This window comes from Mauremys mutica, chromosome 1 (assembly GCF_020497125.1).
Source record: "Mauremys mutica isolate MM-2020 ecotype Southern chromosome 1, ASM2049712v1, whole genome shotgun sequence".
NCBI lineage: Eukaryota > Metazoa > Chordata > Testudines > Geoemydidae > Mauremys > Mauremys mutica.
The window spans coordinates 21,673,064-21,686,730 of record NC_059072.1 but is presented as its reverse complement, the minus strand read 5'-3'; the positions used below and the strand labels follow the sequence as shown (position 1 = coordinate 21,686,730).

The following is a 13,667-nucleotide window of genomic DNA, read 5'->3' as shown; positions in this document are numbered from 1 at the left end:
TAAAAAAGAAGATGCCTCAAAGAACCTCTCAATACTATTTTATGCCAAAACCGCTCAAACGTGGATGCACACATTTAGAATCCTAACTTCATAATTAGGCACTTTAAGAGAAGTGGCCTGTTTTCAGAAATGCAGAACACCTGAAAATTGCAAAGAATTCAACAGGGTAGGTACTCAACGTCTTTCAAACTCACATCACTTTTACTTAGGTGCTGAAGTATAGATTTATCTTCAGGCACCTAAGTTTGAAGATTTCATTCTGTGGGTTTTGGTTCCTTGTGAACAAACTTTCTGTACCTGCATCCCAGTTGAATACCCATATCTGACATACGCAACTCAAATAGTTTTGTTTGACATGATCTATGTATCTTATTTATTTACCTTACAGCAATAGCATCGTTTTATAATGATGCCATCAATCTTTTAGCAATACTTGATTACAGAGTGCAAATGAAGCATGTTGATTCATCTGATTAATATATTCCAGTACCTTTGCCATTCCTTTATAAATTAAATCTATAATAAAAAAGGCAGCTGTATTATCTCAAGTGAAGGAGAAGATAACGTCCCTTCCTCCCAAGAGACAGACAGATGTTTAATATTTAAAGTCATGGTGGGAATATATTTACTCATATATTTACTCTTCTTGGGCCAGATTCTCCATTGCCCTGCACCTTTTAGTCATTTGCATCAATGAAAAATAGCTGCAAATTGCTACTGTTTTTAATGTATATCCATTTTCTACTAACTTTCCACTGCTGTAAATGACTACACAGGGTGCAATGATGCAAAGGAAAATCTGACCACTTAAGTCTGCAAAATTGGGCTAGGAATCTCATAAGAGCAGGCTTTTTCATGGTCTTTTCCTGCTGTTCTTGAATTTTGTATTCTTGATTCTATAGTATTGTAATTCAGATTTTATAGTTTGATTCCATACATAGGCAATGCTATGGTGAGAGGGTTATCTTCCCAAGCACACTCCCTCATTAATAACTCAGAAGGCCTAATGAGAGAAAATGTAACCCTAATAAACAAACACAAAATGCAACCTAGCAGCCTATCAAACTTGGTGTGCGCATGTCCAGAAATCCAAAATATTTCCCAGAAGTAGTTGAAAATGTCCGTTTAACACCTTTAGAATCTTTAATACCTCTTTCAATTTTCTAAGAATTTAAGCAGCCTACAGTTTGCAGATAAAACAAGAAGATAACATATTACTTACATCGTTCTGATCATCTTTTGCATTGTAATAGATGATTTCATTATTCTGCATGGAAAAAAAGAAAAGAAAAATCATTCCATTAATTGAAAAATGATGATGAATACAGAGGTCCACGACCTAAAGTAAACCTGAATATATACATTTAAGGGTTGATCCTGAATTTTGTGAACACCCCTGTTAATTTCCCAGCAAGATCAGGCCCTTCCTTAGTTCTGTCTTCTTTGTGAACCAACAGATACGACAGAGAAATGTCATTTATTTAGCACTTCTTTCCTGAAAATTTATAAAAGGTATATCAACAACAACTTGAAGAGTATAAGCTATGGTGGGGAGAAAACCTGCTAATGGAAGACTTATGAGAGCTATTTGTTTTAAAGATATATGAAGAATTCACCACCTGAAGTGATAATATATGCAACAAAACAACCTATCAGGCAACAGACAGGATAACTCACTAACTTTACAAAAGTAAGTGGGTTATTAAGTCTTTCATGCAGAGATTTCATTCTTCATGTTGGGTAGTAAAAATAAGCCCTGGGACTATGCATCAGAAGAACAATCTAATTCTTGTGGCATACAACAGAATGTAATGCTCCAGTGGATGAATTGTAACATTCTAAATCTAACAGAGCCGTGAACTAGCATAACATTAACTAATGTTACAATATCATTCTGAATCTTGATTTACTGATTTCTTGAGAGGGTTAAAAATTGGGAAATTTTACCATGAAAAAAAATCAGTAATTTCTTTGCTACATCTATCAATCCTGAAGAATTCTGTAATGTGGACATTGCTCACCAATACACTGTGTCTGCTTTCCAATAAATATCACTTTTGTAACATATAACCCTTTGCACTTATTTACACACTTCTGCTCAGGGATCTCAAGAGTGCAATGCGAAGGCCCTAAGCCACTAAAGCACTTAAGTATGTGCTTAAAGTTAAGCACATGCTTAAGTATTTTGCTCCTATCAGAGCCTAAACAACAAGGCAATCATTATTGCCAAAGATCAACCTCCAAAAATATTGCCATTTGTATTTTTAATCCTGTTTATATTAAATAACCAATTTTACAAGGATATATTTGAACTCTTACTCTCTCAGCTTTCTTTCATGCAATAATTGATAACTAAGTGAAACAGTAGCCCAAAACTGGGCTCACAAAACTGGGTGACTGGGCAACAAAATGGCAGATGAAATTCAGTGTTGATAAATGCAAAGTAATGCACATTGGAAAACATAATCCCAACTATACATATAGAATGATGGTGTCTAAATTAGCCTGTTACCATTTAAGAAAAAGATCTTGGAGTCACTGTGGATAGTTCTCTGATAACATCCACTCAGTGGGGAGGGATAGCTCAGTAGTTTGAGCATTGGCCTACTAAACCCAGCATTGTGAGTTCAATCCATTTAGGGATCTGGGGCAAAAATCTGTCAGGGATGAAGGGCCTGTGAAGGCAGGGGACTGGACTGGACTGGACTCAATGACCTTTCAAGGTCCCTTCTACTTCTATGAGATAGATATATCTCCCTATTAAAAAAAAGTGGCAGTCAAAAAGGCTAACAATGTTGGGAATCATTAGGAAAGGGATCAATAATAAGACAGAAAATATCATATTGCCTCTATATAAATTCATGGTATGCCCACATCTTGAATACTGTGTGCAGATATGGTTTCCACGTCTCTCTCTCTCTCTCTCTCTCTCTCTATATATATATATATGAATTGGAAAAGGCTCAGAAAAGGACAACAAAATGATTAGAATTATGGAACAGCTTTCATATGAGAAGAGATTAATAAGACAGGGACTTTTCAGCTTAGAAAAGAGACTAGTAAAGGGGTCTCTTTTATAGAGGTCTATAAAATCATGATTGATGTGGAGAAAGTAAATAAGGAAGTATTATTTACTCCTTCTCATAACACACTAGGGGTCACTAAATGAAATTAATAGGCAGCAGGTTTAAAACAAAACACAAGGAATTATTTCTTCACACAACACACAGTGAACCTGTGGAACTCCTTGCCAGATGATGTTGTGAAGGCAAAGACTATAACAGGGTCCAAAAAAGCACTAAGTAAGTTCACAGAGGATAGGCCCATAAATGGCTATTAGCCAAATGCAAAACCATGCTCTGAAGTGTCCCCTACTCTCTGATTGCCAGAAGCTGGGAATGGGCGACACAAGATGGATCACTTGATTACCTGTTCTGTTCATTCCCTCTGAAGCACCTGGCATTGGCCACTGTTGGAGGACAGGTGGACCAATTGATCTTACCCACTATGGCCGTTATGTTCTTATGTAAATCGAGTATATTTCTACATCAATGGTTCTTTTACAGAAATGTATTATATATATTAAAAGTGTATGAAAAGAACCAAAATGCAAACCCTTATTCACATGCATACATCTTACTCATATGAGTAACCCAGGCTACTCACATGAGTGAAAATTTGCAGAACCTGGAATCTAAAAGGAAGAAAGATACACCTTTTCCCTCATATAAATATAACATGCGAGATTCATTTGAAGAGGACTAACTATGAGTACAGCAATTCTGAAGTTCTAGGCTAAACACAATTTTTGATAATAATAAAGCCACCATGCTTTGTGGCCTTGGATGAAGCCATTTCACTTCGCTTTTGCCATCTCTCAAATAGAGATAATGATACTAAACAAACTAGGGAAATGCAACATAGATGGAGCTACTATAAGGGGGTGCAAAACTCACAGCTCATCACATGCACAGATACATGAGGAAATTCCTTTTACCATTAGAGATCAAAGCTAATTGTGAGTGCATTGATCGTTTTCTGGCTATGCCAGAACAAGGACAGGAGACACTGGATGTGGTTTAATTAGGCCGCAACATTATTTCTAAATTGCATAATCATTTACGTCATTGAAGACCTTAGTGGTTCAGGAGCCAAATTAGTGATCAACATTACCCAAAAGAGCCACAGTAGTGGGAATCCATTGTTTTATTTACCTCTCTCTCTCTCTCTGTATATAATTATTCTCTCAGCAAAATGACTGAGCAAGTATTATTTTATCAACTACAATTGTAAAAGCATCCTGATTGGTTAATAACTTAGACTGGTTAATAATTAAATCAAACAGTGTTTTAATTATCATGTGCTGCAAAGAGCCGCAAGAGACACATTAAAGAGCCACTTGTGGCTTGCGAGCCTCAGTCTGAGTATCACTGTTTTTTATATACCCCAGTTATAGGGTATAGGCTGTCAGCCCTCCCTCAGCCAACCCACTGCTGGGACCTTGCCACCTCCTCCCACCCTCAAATGAGGGCTAAGGGAGCGGGGCTATAAAAGAGCCGGGGGTTGACTTCCTGACATACTAGTCATAGGAGCACCAACCCCGTTTCTGCTCCTTTAGAGAACACATCCTTGAAATCCTTTAACAATCCATTTTATCTGATCACTGTATCCCTTCCCTATGGAGTACCTGTGCTGGACATCCACCCCACACTTATATAATGATTTGGGACATCACAGCCTAACCCACATTTCACCATTCATCCCAACTAAGCCCCCAACCTGCTGTGGGGAAAGAGAACACCTCCCCCTGCCCCCTTTGCCTTGTCCAATCGGGCAGTGAGGAAAGTAATTTCTTCCCAGGCCACTGAGAAAGGAGCGATGACATGTAATGCTCACACTGGATCATGACAAACCTGGTATTTAACTACTCCCATGGGCGGGATGTGTGTGTGCTACTCAGCCTGCTCCAGGGAAAACGGTGCTTTTCCTGCACCAGTGTGGACTTCAATAGTCTTCTCGCTCTTCCGGTCACCTGATGAGGGATGGGTCAGCATCCCCACACTGACCTGGGCTGAAGCTGCCACAAGTCTCTCTCTAGCGGTCTAGCCCTTAATGGGGAACAGGTTTTCCAACAAGCTAGACAACAGCCTCCACCGCTTAATGGGCTGTGAGGTCAGTCTCATAACCTGATGGTTCCAAAATAGGAGGTAGTTTAGCACGTAGTTTGTGCAGAGAGTTGAAAGAAGCAAAAGTTTCTGTTTCCTTCCATCCTGTTATTTCATACACTGTTGTGTACTGACATGCTTGGTGGTAATTATATTGTCTGTTTAACATTTGTTGAAGCTCTAATCCTGCAAGATGCTGACTGCATCATATACTGCTGTGAATTAGTACATTGCTACTCCTGTTTGACCCAAATAACCAGGAATATTAAAAACAACCTTTCAGCAAATGAAGCTCTCAGAAACATAAGCACAAGTTTAACCAAGATAAGCACAAAAGGAAAGAATTAAATCCTTGTTTGGTGATATATTAAATTTTGTGCTCCTTGTAGATAGTACCTACACAAAACGTAAACCAATAAGGACATTTTGTCTGTTTCACTACACTTTATATAGAAAGCATGACCTGCACTGTATTATGATACATTGAAGCCAGCACAAGCTCACAAATTAGATTCATGGATCAGTTAAAATTTGAGGCCTATTTTTCATATTTAACCACTACTAGGTGACAAGAACAAATTATTTTGATTCTGACTTTCAACCAAATAGCTATTTATTAACTCCCGGGCACAGGGAATTTGAATCCACCTCATGATATGCGCCAGTACACTATCTTGCCATTAGGGAAGTTACAAATGGTTTCCAGCAGGTCTAAGATGGAGGGTTCCTCCTCCTCTCCCCGCCCTTGAAACCACCACCACCTTCTTCTTCTGGTAATAATTTGGAGACTAAAATTAAACAAAGGAGGAAGTCATCATTCCCACTTGTGAGCATAGGGTTCATTTGCAAACACAGGTCTTGTGGTACAGTCCTGAATCATGTTCATGGGAGAAATGACTTCAGGTTATTCTACATTCAAATGACAAATTTGTACATGACCACAATGGTTTGACATATTAGTGAGACTTTCCCAGGGGTGATAATTCACAGCCGTGAATTCCTATTGCATAGCAAACAATTTAAGTATCTGACAATATCAAAAACAAATGATGATTAGATTTAGGATCAATTTAGTAATGTCACTTTTCTGGCTGTACAGATTATCATTATCCTGCCATGCTTTCATTGATCCTATTGTCTGCTAAAGTCACATTGATTTTGTGTTATCATTTCTGTCATTTCATTGCTAGTTTTTGATATGAAGTAATTCCTATGGGCATTAAGAGTTGTGTACATTACAAATCGAGTTATGTTAGTAACTCCCCAAGATACAGCTATTCAACAAACAGAATCCAATGCCTCTGATTTCCAGGTCTGTGTAGAGATTTGGGCAAACACACAGATAAATTAAACAAGAATATAAGTATGAGAAAACATCCACTTTCCAAATATTTACAAATGGAATCTGGACACACACCATAGTCACTAACTTAAAGGAGGCTCACCATTTTGTCTCTTACAGAACAATTTGAGATAAGCAATGCATTGACTCCACTGGTTGCAATCTCAATTCACAACTAAGTGGAATTTAAGCTGAAGGCACTTACCACCTCTCAGGTAGCACTTAACACATTGTAGGATCAAGCTCTTTCAGTAAGGAGATAAAGGGAGTAAATTTCAGAGAGAATCCTGTATTACAGCACACTATTATTTTGTGTTAAACAGTGCCAAATAGCTTCTGTAAACCACTAGTTTCAGAGTAGCAGCCATTTTAGTCTGTATCCGTAAAAAGAACAGGAGTACTTATCAGCAGGAGAAAAAAAAATTGTGGTGATAATCAAGATGGCCCATTTCAGACAGTTGACAAGAAGGTGTGAGGGTACTTAACGTGGGGAAATAGATTCAATATGTTTAATGACCCAGCCACTCCCAGTCTCTATTCAAATCCAAGTTAATGGTATCTAGTTTGTATATTAATTCAAGCTCAGCAGTTTTTCACTGGAGTCTGTTTCTGAAGCTTTTCTGTTGCAAAATTGCCACCTTTAAGTCGGTTACTGAGTGACCAGAAAAAATAAATGGGCACAAATCTGACAAAAAAAAAGAATAAATAGACACAAATCTGACATCAGGAAACATAACATTCAAACCTCTTCAACCTCTCTAGCCACTCAGTAACAGACTTAAAGATGGCAATTTTGCAACAGAAAAGCTTCAAAAACTAGATACCATTAACTTGGGTTTGAATAGAGACTGGGAGTGGCTGGGTCATTACACATATTGAATCTATTTCCCCATGTTAAGTATCCTCACACCTTCTTGTCAACTGTCTAAAGTGGGCCATCTTGATTATCACTACAAAAGTTTTTTTTCTCCTGCTGATAATAGCTCATCTTAATTAATTAGCCTCTTACAGTTGGTATGGCTACTTCCACTTTTTCATGTTCTCTGTATGTATATATATCTTCTTACTATAGGTTCCATTCTATGCATCTGATGAAGTGGGCTGTAGCCCACGAAAGCTTATGCTCAAATACATTTGTTAGTCTTTAAGGAGCCACAAGTACTCCTGTTCTTTTTGTAAACCACTAGTACAGCATATTTTGCATCCATCTTTAATAGACAGCCTGAAGAGAACAGTAGCCACAGAGTACAACATTTTACTACTACTGCCAGTGAATGAAGTTACTCCTTTGGATTACATGGTAGAGGTGTATGATCTGAAGATCCTTGGTTCAAATCCCAGCAATGACCCATGAGGAGTATAGTCCTTACTAGTCCTGATCAAAACTGTTTATTGGTGGAAAAATAGTTTCTTGACAAAGAGCTTCCCTGCCACCACTGAAAAGAAATGTTGCTTTCCACAGAAAAATGTTGACTTTTTGTAAAAAATGCACATCCCAAAACCTAAAATTTTCAGCTTAAAATAATTTAAAATGTTGATTTGGAAATGACCCAGAATGTTCAAGGGGTTTGTAGTTATGTGTCTTGTACTTCCCCCACCCTTGACTCTTTTTTCACTCTGGTGGTCTCCCAAGCCAAACTACACAGTCCTACAAGAGGGGAGACGGCAATGTTTCACATAGGAGACTGGAGACATGAGGAACCCAAACTATAACAGCACCATGGCAGCATTTCCAAATAAATTTTTTTCAGGTTTAGGCCAAAAAATACACATTTTCTTTTCAGAACTTCATATACGGTAATATAGGAAAACAAGTGTTATCAGTATGGTTTTTTAAAAAGGCACAACAGAAAGAGTACTAAAGTAGCCGTTCTCAAATCCATACAGAGCTAAAATTGTGTTGGCTCTCCTCATCACTGTATTTGCCACAGAGATGTTATGAGATTATGAATTGGAAAGGAGACATCCATAGCAAAAATCACCATTAAGAGGTGTCCCATACTATGAAAATATTTGAGAACCCTTGCTTTATAGAGTCACCCTATACAGCACTGTAATCAATTACTGCATAAGTTATACTGTAGTAGGATACAGTAGGAATAAATTAATATAGAAAATAAATTGAAGTGTTTTAAAATCTTACATTAAATTCATATGTCTGTTTATGTATTCAACATCTCTGCCTTCACATCATATTTTTCTACATCTTCTATCCTATTTTACATAAAAATTCTGCCAAAGAAACCTAGAAGAGGTGAAGTATAATGTCATTGACGACTGCAGTAATCCTCACAGTAATGAAAAACCATCAGGAAATATGTGGATATGTAGGAAACGGGGGAAACACACAAACACACACGCACACCAAACAAATTTCTGGTTTCCTTCCTGTTGCTGTTATATATCACATCAACCTTGTTTTGAACACAAGGATTAGAAATGGGCACAGTTTTTCAGACACAATATTTTGTTTCCAGTGAAAAATGTAGATTCTGCAACAGCAAAACATTTAATTAATTCTTGTCCATTCTGCCAAATTGTTTTGGTTGAAAAAGTTATTTTAAAAAAAATTCATTTTGACATTTTTCAGAATAAATTGGTTCCATTTTTCAGTTCAAAAGGATTTTTTTCTTTCGACGTTTGCTTTAGTTTTAGAGCCATTTTAAAATAGTCAAAATCTAAATGCTTAATTTAACCCAAAGGGTTGTTTTGTTTGTTTTTTTTTACACTTTTTGACTTGCTGGAAAAAAAATCTGTTAGAAATTGAACTTTTTTTTAATTTTTCAGAATTGCCACCAAACCAACATAACCCACTATTCACACAGCTTTACCAAGGGTTCATAAATGCAGGTACAATTATCAACTCTGATCCCACAACGTCCAATGCAGGGTAAGAGTCGTGCCTGCAATGGGCCCCAGGGACTTCTCTCAACAGGAAGCAAGGAGAACACAACTGTTTCTTAATACCTTTAGTCAGGCTCCACAGTATTAGCCTGTCTCCTTCAAGGAAAGTGATGTATAGTCAGCTTTTTTCTTGACTGCACAGTTTAATCATTCCACTGCTTTAAGACCATGTCCACATTCAGATTTTGAGATCATTTTATGTCACAAATCAGTCCCAAATACTTAGCAAATAAATAGAACATGTATGCAAGTTTTGGGAACCGTATACTTGAGTACCAAGTAAAATTGTTACTGAATTATACTGTTTTGGCTCTCTTCATGTGGACATATCAAAATGGCTGAGCAAGAAAAGCTGAAATGGTCTGTTAAGTGTTTAGGAAATGCCAGTCAATACTTCTTTTATTAAGTGTTGGTAAAACACATCTGGTTTATTTTCTGCAGACATTTTTCTGCCATCCTGTGCAGATAAAGAACTATTCTTTCTGTTTCCTTTAGGATCATTATGATTCAACACGAACCTAATGGGCCCTAAGAGAAATAAGCTATCTAGCCTCAGTTCAATACCTCTCTTTGTCTGACATATACTTGTCAGGCACAGTTAGACTTGGCACAAAGAAAGCTAGATGTGACCTACAATAAAGTCTAAATTATTCCATCTTGAGGTGTCTCTAAACAAACCATTGCTGGATAAAAAGTTTGTCTATTTCATAAATAAACAGAGCCGATTATTACAATTAATTAGTTTTCTAATAATGCTTTAAAAGTCTTGTTTAGGTTAAATTTCACACAGGCAAAATGAATAAGGAAAAAAAAAACCAATATCAGCTCACACTTTCCCCTTAGTCTTTGAGTTAAAACACTGATTTGCCTCCTATGTCTACAGCCAACTTGCAAAAGCACAACAATTTAATAAAATAAAAATCTCTAAATATACAGGAAATAACGTGAAAATTATTCAGTTTCAAAGAAACAGAAGAAAAATCTGGTTAATCTTGTTATAAAAAATAGAAATCAAGAAAAAAACAGCTATTTTTAATGTGATTATTAGGCAAATCATAGAACTGGAAGGGACCTCGAAAGATCATCTAGTCCAGTTCCCTGCACTCAAGGCAGGACTAAGTTATATATACCATCCCTGACAGGTGTCTGGGGATTTTTAAGAGCAGGTTGGACAATGTTGGAGATTCCACAACCTAGTTAGGCAATTTATTCCAGTGCTTAACCGCTCTGACAGTTAGGAATTTTTTCCTAATGTCCCACCTAAACCACCCTTGCTGCAATTTAAGCCCATTGCTTCTTGTCCTACCTTCAGAGGTTAACGAGAACAATTTTTCTCCCTCCTCCTCGTAACAATCTTTTGAGTTCTTGAAAACTGTTATCAAGTCCCCTCTCAGTCTTCTCTTTCCCAGACTAAACAAACCCATTTTTTTTCCAATCTTTTCTCATAGGTCATGTTTTCTAGACCTTTATTTATTTTTGTTGCTCTCCTCTGGACTTTCTCCAATTTGTCCACATCTTTCCTGAAATGTGGAGCCCAGAACTGGACACAGTACTCCAGCTGAGGCCTAATCAGCACGGAGTAGATCAGAAGAATTACTTCTAGTGTCTTGCTTACAACACTCCTGCTAACACATCCCAGAATTATGTTTGCTTTTTTTGCAACAGAATTACACTGTTGACTCATATTTAGCTTGTGTCAAAACAGTGCAATAAATTCCCTGTCAAGAGATGATCTCCAGGGGTTGTGTGGGATGTAGTCACTATTGGGTTTACCCAAAGGATATGACATACTCCGGAGGAAGGATCAGTATTTCTAATGTTACATTTCATACAATACCGTATTGTCCCGAGTATAGGCCGCACTTTTTCCCCCTAATGTGAGTGTTTAAACTAGGGGTGCGGCCTACAATCGGGACAATAGCCGCGGCGGGAGCCCGGAGCCCTTTAAATCCCAGCCGCGGCCGGGACTCAGAGGGCTCTGGGCTGCCCGTTGGCGGGGAGCCCAGAGCCTTTTAAATCCCAGCCGCGGCCGGGAATCAGAGGGCTCTGGGCTGCCCGCTGCGGCGGGGAGCCAAGAGCCTTTTAAATCCCAGCTGCGGCCGGGACTCAGAGGGCTCTGGGCTGCCCCAGCCGCGTCCCCGCCTCCCCCGCCGCCCGGCTCCGACTCCGGCCGCGTCCCCGCCTCCCCCGCCCGGCCCCGCGTACCCGCCTCCGCCGGCTCTGGCCTCGCGCCGCCCGGCTCCAGCCCCGGCCACGTCCCCGCCCCCCCCGCCGCCCGGACCCAGCCCTGCGTACCTGCCTCCGCCGGCCGCGTCCCCGCCTCCCCCGCGCACCCGCCTCCGCCGGCCCTGGCCTCGCGCCGCCCGGCTCCAGCCCCGGCCACGTCCCCGCTCCGGCCCCGGCCGCGTCCCCCCCCCCCCCGCCGCCCGGCCCCAGCCCCGCGTACCTGCCTCCGCCGGCCGCGTCCCCGCCTCCCCCGCCGCCCGGCCCCAGCCCCGCCTCCCCCGCCGCTCGGCCCCAGCCCCGTGTACCCGCCTCTGCCGGCCCCGGCCTCAGGGCCGCCCAGGGGGGGGACAAGTGCGGCAATTTGCCCCCGGGCCCAGCAGGGGCCCCCACGAGAGTTTTTCGGGGCCCCCGGAGCGGGGTCCTTCACTCGCTCCGCAGGGCCCGGAAAACTCTTGCGGGGCCGGGGGCAGGAGCTTCTTCTGCTCCTGGTCTTCGCCTGCGGGGGCGGTCCTTCCGCTCCGGGGCGGAAGGACCCCCCACTGGCGAGTTACCGCCGAAGCGGGACCCGCTGCTGAAGTGCAGCCCGGTCTTTGGCGGTAATTCGGTGGCGGGGGGCCCTTCCGTTCCGGGACCCGCCGCCGAAGTGCCCCGAAGACCTGCGGCAGGGCCTCCCACCGCCGAATTACCACCGAAGACCGGGCTGCACTTCGGCGGCAGGTCACGCTTCGGCGGTAATTCGGCGACGGGGGCGCCCCGCGGCGGGTCTTCGGGACACTTTGGCGGCAGGTCCCGGAACGGAAGGGCCCCCCCGCCGAAGACCCCAGGCCCCCGGAATTCTCTGCGCGTCCTTCGCCGCCCGGCGCCGGCCCCAGCTGCGCGTCCCCCGCCACCCGGCCCCGGCCCCGCGTCCCCCGCCGCCCGGCCCCGCATCGCCCAGCCCCGCGTCCCCCGCCGCCCGGCTCCGGCCCCGGCCCCGCATCCCTTCCCGGCCGCCCTACTCTGGCCGGCCAGCTACCTGGCTCTGGCCGTCCGGCTCCCGCCACATCCTCCAGCTCCGGGCTCCGGCCACGTGACTCCTGCCCCGGCCCAGCATCCTGGGGCTCCTGGCTCCAGCCGCGGCCGGACCGTACTGCCGCCAGCCACATCCAGGACGCGCAGTAAGGGGGCAGGGAGGGGGTGTTGGAGAGAGGGCAGGGGGGTTCGGGGTGGGGGGTGGATAGGGGTTCGGGGGGTCAGAGGACAGGGAACAGGGGGATTGAATAGGGGCAAGGGTCCTGGTGGGGCAGTTAGAAAGGATCAGGGGATGGATGGGGCAGTGGGAGGCAGTCAGGGGCAAGGGTTCCAGGGGCTGTCAGGGGACAGAGAGAAGGGGTGGTTGGATGGGGCAGGGGTCCCTGGGGTGGGGGGAGGTGTCAAGGAACGCGGGGGGTTGGATGGGGCAGGAGTTCGGGGGGGGGGGCCATGATCCCTAACCCTAAGAATATTTGCTAATGTTGTTGATTGTTGTGCAGGGGAGAGGGTGAGAACTGTTCCCATCAGTCTCCTTGTTGTCCATTCCTTTTCCCTTCTTTATTTACAGTATAATTACAAAATAGTTTTCAATATTTCTGAGTATATAACATATGCCGTCAAAAACAGGACTACCAAAAGTGTTAAAAGTGTTAAAAATACTGGTACATGTCTTCCTATTCATTAAATAAAATACTGTTTTACTGTTCTACTAATGTGTATATTTTCTTTAAGTTAAAAAAAGTTAAAAATTTAATTTTTTTAATATAGCACCAAACTTTAAGGGTGCAGCTTATAATCAGGAGTGGCCTATACTCGGAACAATACGGTAATTTACAAAGTATTCATTTGTTCTAGTTCTGATCCACAGCTTGTGTGAGGACCATTCTGACTATTTTTTGTGCACCAGGATTGTCTTTAGATCTTATTGAGACCAATACAGGGAATGAACAATGCTCCTGTTATAATGCAGACACTGGAAAATAATGATGGAGGATTAAAGATGCTGCATATTTCTCGTT

The 13,667-nt window shown here is 42.2% G+C and overlaps 1 protein-coding gene across 2 annotated transcripts in view; it reads right to left on the bottom strand.

The window, feature by feature from the left end:
• CACNA2D1 (calcium voltage-gated channel auxiliary subunit alpha2delta 1) overlaps window positions 1–13,667 on the bottom strand; it is a 636,415-nt gene that overhangs the window by 300,483 nt on the left and 322,265 nt on the right. For both annotated transcript variants that reach the window (XM_045030029.1, XM_045030036.1), the window contains exon 5: window positions 1,223–1,267. In XM_045030029.1, coding sequence (XP_044885964.1) covers window positions 1,223–1,267 — 45 coding nt within the window. The remainder of the gene's footprint in view (window positions 1–1,222; window positions 1,268–13,667) is intronic.